Source organism: Sinocyclocheilus anshuiensis, unplaced genomic scaffold, assembly GCF_001515605.1.
Source record: "Sinocyclocheilus anshuiensis isolate Anshui unplaced genomic scaffold, SAMN03320099.WGS_v1.1 scaffold3390, whole genome shotgun sequence".
Taxonomy (NCBI): Eukaryota; Metazoa; Chordata; class Actinopteri; order Cypriniformes; family Cyprinidae; genus Sinocyclocheilus; species Sinocyclocheilus anshuiensis.
Window position 1 is genome coordinate 2,161 of NW_015541090.1, and position 9,494 is coordinate 11,654.

A 9,494-nucleotide genomic window follows, 5' to 3' on the forward strand; every position below is an offset into this window, starting at 1 on the left:
GTAGGTGAGGGAAGAGAGGAGGATACAACGGAGGAAAGATGGGAGGGGGAAAGGGAGCATAGGCTTCGTCTAAAAGTAACCGGCATAGGGGTTGGTGGCACACAGGTAGCAAAATGTAGTTTTAATGTAATGAAGAAATGGTCAGAGATATGAAGGGGTTTTACCAAAATGTTGTCTGCAATACAATTGCGTGTGTAAATTTAAGTCAAGTTGGTTGCCTGATTTGTGCGTGCTTGTAGTGGTAAGCCGTTTGAGATCAAATGAAGCAAGGAGTGAATGAAAGTCTGTGGCATAAGTCTTGTCCAGATGAATGTTGAAGTCGCCATAGAGTAAAAGTGGACTGCCATCCTCGGGAAATGAGGAAAGCAGCCCATCCAGCTCCTCTAGGAAGGTGGCTAGAATTTGCCCAGGAGGGCGGTAAATTACCACAACCTGGAGTTTTACAGGAGCTGTTACAGTAATCGCATGAGATTCAAATGAGTTATAATTGCACAGGGGAGAGTGGGTTGAGTATTTGCAATTGTTAGAAATGAGCAGACCAGTGCCCCCACGCCGGCCAACCTGCCGGGGGTGTGAGAGAAAGAGAGAAAGAAAAATTGTTAGCTAGAGCAGCTGGGGTTGCTGAGTCTACTGGACGAATCCAGGTCTCAGTCAAGCCCAAGATGCTGAGTGTGGATTGCAAAGAAAAAGCCGAAATGAAGTCTGCTTTGTTGACAGCTGACTGACAATTCCAGAGACCCACAGAGAAAGAAACCTTTAAACTTGAAAGAAATACAAATTTTACATTTATCGTGATAATTATCGTTATCGACTGATATAAAAAAAAAAATATTGTGATCATTTTTGGCCATATCGCCCAGCCCTAGTCTGAGCTAAAGAGTTTGAAACTTCCCCTTGCTTAAGTCTGTATGTGCTCAAGTATTGGTGAAACTGAAACCGTTTCGCTGTCTCTCCAGTCAAGGCGGGAAGTCTGGTGCAGTCCAGAAGTGCACAGCCTGCAGGGGGCGTGGTATGCGCATTATGATCAGACAACTGGCTCCTGGCATGGTCCAACAGATGCAATCAGTGTGCACTGATTGTAATGGTGAAGGTAAGGGGCTCCAGTCTGAATGTACTTTGACATTTACTGAGTTCATGTGGAGGAAAGGTTTGTTGATGGTTTGTTTATGATCCAGGTGAGGTGATCAGTGAGAAGGACCGCTGCAAAAAATGTGAGGGGAAGAAGGTGATTAAAGAGGTGAAGATTCTGGAAGTGCATGTGGATAAAGGTATGAAGCACGGACAGAAGATCACCTTCGGCGGGGAGGCAGACCAGGCACCTGGAGTAGAACCTGGAGACATTGTCCTGGTCCTGCAGGGAAAGGAGCATGAGGTATGTTAATGTTCACTGTCAAGTTCAGAAATTATGATAGCGATGTTTTAGTTCGATCAGAAACTCCCAAGATTAAGTGAACAGGGTTTTTTTTTTTTCTTTTTTTTTTTTTTTTCTTTTTTTTTTCATTTTCATTTCCTAAACTAGATTAAAGCCTCAAACTGGCCTAATACTGGTTAGTATTTATACATTTATTTTGTCCAAGTTAAAAAGCGAAACATTAACATTCATTTTGATGTTTAATTTTCATTTATTATTATTGTAACTGTCACATTTTAAGGAAAGTACATTAACAATAACAATAGAGAAAAATGCTTGTACCTCCATGTACAAGTAAAGTAACAGCCTCTTTGTTTATATGCTCTGTTTTTTTTTTAATGAAAAATTAAAGGCAAGACAATACCTTTTTTTTTCCATTGAGAAACCCCAAGACTTTTTTTTTTTTCTTCTGAAAACAGGCAATTAAAGGGGTCATATAATGCGATTTCAAGTTTTTCTTTCTCTTTGGAGTGTTACAAGTTGTTCGTGAATAGATAAGATCCCTAAAGTTGCAAAGACTAAAGTCTAAAACCCAAAGAGATATTCTTTATAAAAGTTAAGACTCGACCACGCCCTCCTAAAATGCCTCGTTTAAACGCCCCCCACATGTCTACGTCACTGTGTGGGAAGATTTGCATAACACCGCCCAAATGTTTACACAAAGAAAGAAGGCGTAACTTTGATTCTCACTGTAGTATTGTTGCCGCCGCCGCCATGTCGTGGAGACTCTGTGTGTTTCGTTGTGAAACCAAAACTACTTTGTTTGGCCTTCCAAAAGAGGACACAACTAGAAATCAGTGGTTAAGTTGTATTTACAACACTGTTCCAGAACAGTTCAATCCAAATATTCAGATGTGTGTTTGTTTCCTGAACCTGGGAAAGTAGCCTACAATGCCGTCTACACACAAAGGCTGTTTCTATAAAGTGGGGCAGTTCCAACTTTGCAAGGACAGTCTGGCACTTCTGACTCACAGTCTGCAAGTACGTTTTCATATTAAAAGAATTTGCCACTGACAATTCAAACGCAAGTTTTGAGCAGTATAGAGTAGCACTTGTTGTTTGTCATTTCTCCGATCACAAATGCAGACATGGTTTTATGTTTACGCGGCGCGATGCAACGCATAAAAAGACAGTATAAGTCATTATAATCAGTAATTATGTCCCCACTGGATGCAACAAATGCCTCACCAATCACAATGCACTAGATAGCTGGCCAATCAGAGTACACCTTGCTTTTCAGAACGATTAGCTTTGTAAAAATCGATGCATTTCAGAAAGGCGGGGCATAGAGGAGCAATAATAATGTACAGTATGCGGAAAATAATGTGTTTTTTTAACCTTAAACTCAGAAAGGCGGGGCATAGAGGAGCAATAATAATGTACAGTATGCGGAAAATATTTTTTGAACCTTAAACCACATAAACACATTGCATTACACCAAATACACAAAGTAATGTTCTTTTTAGCAACATCATATGACCCCTTTAAGTGATTTGCCTCCAGCAAAAAAAAAATAAAAAATAGATTAATATTTGGTCATTCTAAAATTCAGAGTATAAATGTTCAAAATACCTAGCTTTGGGTCAAGAGGTATCTTTTTAATAATTTAACTTAGTACTTTAAAAGATTAACTTTGAGTTAGTGGATAGCAGTTCAAAAACACATTATTTTGTTGTGATTAGTGATTAGCCGAATACCTGAAGCATGTGACTGAAATGTTACGCCCCTTACCATATTTGGAATATTAGCTTCCATTGCGGCGGTGGCAGCAACAATACTACAGCGAGGATAAAAGGTACACCTTTGTGTATACATTTGGGCAGTGTTATGCAAATCTTCCCACACAGTGATATAGATTTGTGGGGACATGTTTGAATGAGGCATTTTAGGAAGGTGTGGATGAGTCTTAACTTTTAGAAAAAAATACCTCTTTGGGTTTGAGACTTAAATCTTTGCGACTTTACGGATCTTATATATGTACGAACAGCTTGTAACACTCCAAAGACAAAGGAAAACATGAAATTGCGTCATATGACCCCTTTAATTACCAGCAAGTAACAAAGAACTCGTTCTGTAGCACTGTGGTTCAGCCATACAGATGATCAGGCTTTAGAGCTTCTGGCCTCTTGACTGCTGAGCTGCTGCAGGAACGTAAAGCAGATTGTAGTGACTGTGTGTCATGAACATGCTGCTTTATAGGTTCTAATCCCTCCCTTTCAAGCCTCTAAGTAAAGCTAGAGTCATGTCTGATTTGGACTGATATGGGATATCACTGAAGCATCAGTTATGTTTTTTTTGTATGTTTGTAATCTAATATGTTCAATAAAGCTAAAGCTTTTAAACTCTTTCAACAGACATACAGAAGAGAAGGCAACGACTTGTCCATGACCCATAAGATCGGCCTTGTTGAAGCACTTTGTGGTTTCCATTTCACATTGAAACACTTAGATGGTAGACAGATTGTGGTGAAATACCCAGCTGGCAAAGTCATTGAGCCAGGTGAGTCCACTTGACACGAGTTTTGTAGTGTCTGAGTTTAAAGTGATTTTTTACATGTTCTTAAAAAATGGTGTTGTCCCTTTACAGGTTCAGTCAGAGTTGTCAGAGGGGAAGGCATGCCACAGTACCGTAACCCCTTCGAGAAGGGTGACCTGTTCATCAAGTTTGACGTGCAGTTCCCAGAAAACAATTGGTTAAGCCCAGAGAAGCTGTCGGTAAGATAAACTGTACATTTGAAGTTATTGAAGAATATTATAAGAATGTTATACATGCACTACTGTTCAAAATTTTGGGATTATTATTATTATTATTAGGGCTGGTAATTTAATGTGTTAATTAGATTAATAAATTACGGAAAAAAATAACGTGTTAAAATTAATGCATTTAAAGGGTTAGTTCACCCAAAAATGAAAATTCTGTCATTAATTACTCACCCTCGTGTTGTTCCAAACCTGTAAGACCTTCGTTCATCTTCGGATCACAGATTAAGATAGTTTTGATGAAATCCGAGAGCTCTCTGGCCCTCCATAGACAGCAACACAACTTGATTTCTTTGCGCACAAAAAAGTATTCTCGTAGTTTTGTAAAATTAAGGTTGTACCACTGATGTCACATGGACTATTTTACTGATGTCCTTGCTATACGTTTCTGAGAACTATCCCTTTAATTCTTTTGAATTATACACTTGTAGTGTACTTCAAATCTAATGCAATATTAATGAAATAATATAATATTAATATAATGGCATATAATATTAATGAATATAATATAATCTAAAATATAATGAAATAAAACGCCACTTAAGTATACTTGAGAATTCACTTTCATGGCTTAAAGGGGTCATATGATGCGATTTCAATTTTTCCTTTCTCGTTGGAGTGTTACAAGCTGTTGGTGCATAAAGAAGATCTGTAAAGTTGCAAAGACTAAAGTCTCAAATCCAAAGAGATATTCTTTATAAAAGTTAAGAGTCAGCCACACCTACCTAAAACGGCTCGTTCTAACACGCCCCCACATATCTACCTCACTATGTGGGAAGATTTGCATAACGCCGCCCAAGTATGTGACAAATAAAAATCTTGAAATAAAGGTGGAACAGATGTGTTTAGTCGTTTCTTGAAGATGGTTAAGGACTCAGCTGCTCGGATTGATTTGGGCAGGTCATTCCACCAGGAGGGAACAGTTAATGAAAGTCTGTGAAAGTGATTTTGTGCCTCTGAGATGGCACAATAATACGCCGTTAACATTTTAGACACAATGTTGTCTGTTTTGCTAAATTTTGCCAGCCCAAATATAAAGACAAAGCAGTGTTCATCGCCGAGCAACACGCAGCGACATTATATTTCTTAATGAATGAATTGGGTGAACCATTTGGCGCGTTGAACCATTGGCCATAGGTGCGTTGGATTTGAAGCGGCGCTACACAGATCGATCGGTGTATGACATCAAAGTACCGTGAGAGCGATTCAAAAGCATAAGGAGCCATCTGCTCTCTATAGCTCTTGCGGTACTTTGATGTCACACACCTATCGGCCTGATGGTGTGATCCGCTTCAAGTCGAACAAGCCTAATGATTCAATGGACCATTCATAAAGAACCATTTACTTCACTACTGAATAAATCAGCCATTTGAACGAATCAAATGAATGAATAAATGACTCCGAGAATCGAATGAATAAATAACTCGATGACTTAATCATTAAGACATTTACCACCACCTACTGGCAGTTTTAGTTTATTATTTAGAGTATCATTTCATTCAATAAATAATTTCATATTTCCATAGTAATAATAATAAATTTAATAAAATTAATTATTAAAGTTATAGTTAACCCAACCAAAAATTACAATTGTGTGTGCGTTCTTTTACTGCATGAATCAGTATATTAAAATGCATTTAGAATTATCACATAATTCAAGATATGGGGCAGAAAATGTATATATTTATATCATTTCATATAGGTAATATCACACGAAGAGTGCAGTTTTTTTTTTTTCCCCCTCAAAGTAAGCATGATTACAAATGTGATATTGATTTTATACAACAGTTCAATAAACGAGTAGTTAATATTAAGAGACTTGTTTTAGACACCATATTTCCTGTTTTTGCTCTATTTCTCCAGCAAAAATCATTTCAAACACAGCCACAGCGCTGTTTCGCGTCTCTGAGCAACAGGATGCTGTTTTGTTCCTGAATGAATCACACGTTTAAATGATTCGGTTCAAACACAATGACTCACTTATTAACAGTGACTTGCTGCCACCTACTGGTGGTTTTAATTTCACATTTAAGGTACCTTTTCATTTTTTAAATAATTTCAAACGATCAGTTTTCAGTGTTTTATGTTTAAAATATCAAAACATTATTCATGCATTTGTAATTGCAGGTTAAAGTATTTAATGTTCCTCAGAGCTGCATTTAACAGTGTGTGAAAGCATCTAAATGCCACTTCTAATGCAGCCTCTGTGTTTCCTCTGCATTGCAAAGATCAGTTTTGTTGATACTGATTTAATTTGCTTGGTAACAAACCAAATGCAAGAATTTGACTCAAAAGATGGTGCATACTTTTAGAAAAAAAATGGTAAAGGTAAAAATGCCCATAAAACTTGTTGGAAATTATTAATTTATATTACTGCTGTGAACTGACCACACAGAATATGAAGAATATCAAAAAATTTAGGAGTCAGCTGTCCACGGTAGTCCTTAAGATATCAGCACAATAACACACTCAGCAAAATATCGTCTAATTAGCGTTATCGATAAAATCCCAGAATATTATCGAGAGAGAATTTTTTTGTCAATATCGCACACCCCTAATTTGTTATTTAATTGATATAATAATTTAATGATAATTGTTTAAATTAATATCATAATTAATACTTTTGACTCATCCATTTTCTTAACAATGGTTTAAAGGCTGAAATGTAAAGTCTATCATTTTATAAAACTTTTGTTTTTGTGAAAACTTGTATCTGAACTGTAAATTATGCTTTTTACAGTAATTTTACAGTTTAATATGGTACTACATTGCCCTACCCCGCTCATATGGTATTCATTTTATTTGTGCAGGTCTTAAAAAAAGGTCTTAAGTCTTAAATTTGAGCTTAAAAATCCTGCAGAAACCCTGTTACAGAACACTGAAGACTGGAGTAATGGCTGCTGAAAATTCAGCTTTGCCATCGCAGGAAAATTACACTTTAAAACATTTAAACAAAAGTTATTTTAAGTTGTAATATTTCCCAGTATTACCGTTTTTACTGTATTAGTCAAGTGTGGCCTTGTTGAGCATAAAAGCAAGACATTGAAAAAATCTTATTGAAATCAAGCTTTTGAACAGTGTTTTTTTTTTTTTTATAAAAGCACAATTCCAAGTTTTCTTTCCCCTAATATGTGTCTTCTGTTTTTTCAGGAATTGGAGGATTTGCTGCCCACACGGGCCGATCCACCCGTCATCTCTGGAGACGCGGAGGAAGTGGAATTGCAGGAGTTTGTAAGCCAGAGCTCCTCTGGTGGTCACCGCCGTGAGGCGTACAACGACAGCTCAGATGAAGAAGGAGGGCATCACGGTCCTGGCGTGCAGTGTGCCCATCAGTAACCCTGACTACAGCAAATATCTTGTCTGGCTCCAACAGTGGGGATTAAAAAAATGATCTAGTTGCACAACAAACAGGTGTGTTTATAATCTGATTCGGGGCTGCCTTAAATGATGAGAATTACATACAGCCATTCCTGACCACCTGATTCCCTTGTAGTAAACGCACCGATGATCCCGCATCTAGTAACTCTTTCTTGCCCCTCCTCCTCTCCCAGCAGCCCTTTAGAGACAACCCCACTTCAGAGAGAAAAGGGTAATTGCTACGTACTGTGTGTAACTTGCATTTTTTTTTTTGTTGTCATAATATTCACAAGTTTAAATCTAACCATAAAATGCAGTTTTGGCCCTGGACATGAGCCTTTTTTTTTTTTTTTTTGGGAGAGCAGTGGCCTAATGGAAGAGGAGTTGAGAGATCCTAAAACAACAAAAACAAAATAGAAATGGGACTTCATCACCAATCCATTTTTAGATTTGTTTGTATCTGTGCGCTATTTTTACCACTTTATTTTATTTGTAGATTTTTTTTTTTTTTTTTCCCTTTCTTTTGGAATTTTAAGAATTGGAACAAGAGACTATAACATGTATAAAATAAGTGATTGTCATTTAAGCTTTGTATCAGCAGCTGTCACATTTGAGTGTTTTATGTTTTGAAATAGTTGAAATAAAATCAATTGCCTATATTTGTCAGCAATCCAGGTGCATGTTGAACATTTTGGTCCCTTCACTGATTGAAAGAGAGTGACATCATGCGTAATAAAATGAGTGGAGGAAAAAGCACCTTTACTATAGGCCTATATCTTCTGTGAAAATTTGAGTTGAATAAACTGTCCTTCAATATCTCCTCAACATAACCCAAGTCTTTGCTTTATTTGGTGCTTCAGTCATTAGTTGGTAGTTGTGACTTTTGACACTAGTTTTAGTGCCATGCCAACTTTAAAGTTCAAGTTCATTTGAGGATTGCTCAATGAGAACCAGATGACTATTCAGTACGTTTGTCATCTAAACCAAGCTAGTTAAAATACAGTTTACCCGCATTTCATTTGCAGTGGAGCTCACAGATTAAATTATGCAGGTTAAAGCATTGAATGTGGTGATCAGGTGATCCAATATGATCAACATTTCACTGTATAAAAGGTGTTTTCACTTGATTTAGGTGCTAAAGCCCAACAGATCTGAAATGTTTTCCTTGTGTTTATTATAGACGGGTCCATGTGCCAAACCGTAATGTAGGGTTGTACATGACATTATGTACCCACTCCAAAAGGTCATTTGTCACTGAAGCTGGCTCATATCTGCACTGTCTATGAAAGCAGAGCAGTTTAGGAAACACGTGCCTTTACCTCAAACTTCCTGTGTTGGAGACGGGCTCTGGGGATTTTAAATGAGGTGCGATTGAGAAATTCAATTGGCTAAAAAGAAAAAAGAACACCAGAGGGCAGTAAATCCCAACCATGAACTGTAATGACATTATCGACTAAAGTCTGCAACTGCATTTCATCGACACAGAGCGGTTTAACAATACATAGCATTTTACTTGTGTACTTTTTTATTTTTTGAATTGACGTCTGAATGCAGTGCTAAATAAAAATATTTTGTTTGGCAAACAAGACAAATACATAAGACGAGGATAAAGTGATTATCCTTGTTAAAAAAAAGAAAGAAAACAGATGTACTGCACTTTAACAGTCTTAAGTTTAATATTAATTTGAACATTCTATATACAATGTAACATTGCGCCAATTTCCAAAAGTCTGTAAACATTCTATATTACAAGCTAGTAATGCATGTAGGGAAAACTCATTTGACAAAGTTCACAATCATGAATAAAGGCACCTCATATGAAGTGATAAAATTAAGTTCAAAGGATGCAAGAAGGCATTAACAATATTCACTCACTGTTAATGGCTTTGATATGAAAGTTGAGATGTCAGAAGGGGAGAGTTACAATGGAGTCAACTTTGGCACTAATATCTTTTAATGGCTAATAT

At 37.0% G+C, this 9,494-nt stretch overlaps 1 protein-coding gene across 1 annotated transcript; it reads left to right on the forward strand.

Annotated features, from left to right (window-relative positions):
- Window positions 1–919: 919 nt before the first annotated feature.
- LOC107690732 (dnaJ homolog subfamily A member 2-like) lies at window positions 920–8,352 on the forward strand (the record flags this gene model as incomplete). The annotated part of the gene is made up of 5 exons (XM_016489140.1): window positions 920–1,090; window positions 1,176–1,372; window positions 3,766–3,910; window positions 3,998–4,125; window positions 7,321–8,352. Coding segments are annotated over 5 exons (827 nt in total), but the record flags the coding sequence as incomplete, so codon positions are not given.
- Window positions 8,353–9,494: the final 1,142 nt, after the last annotated feature.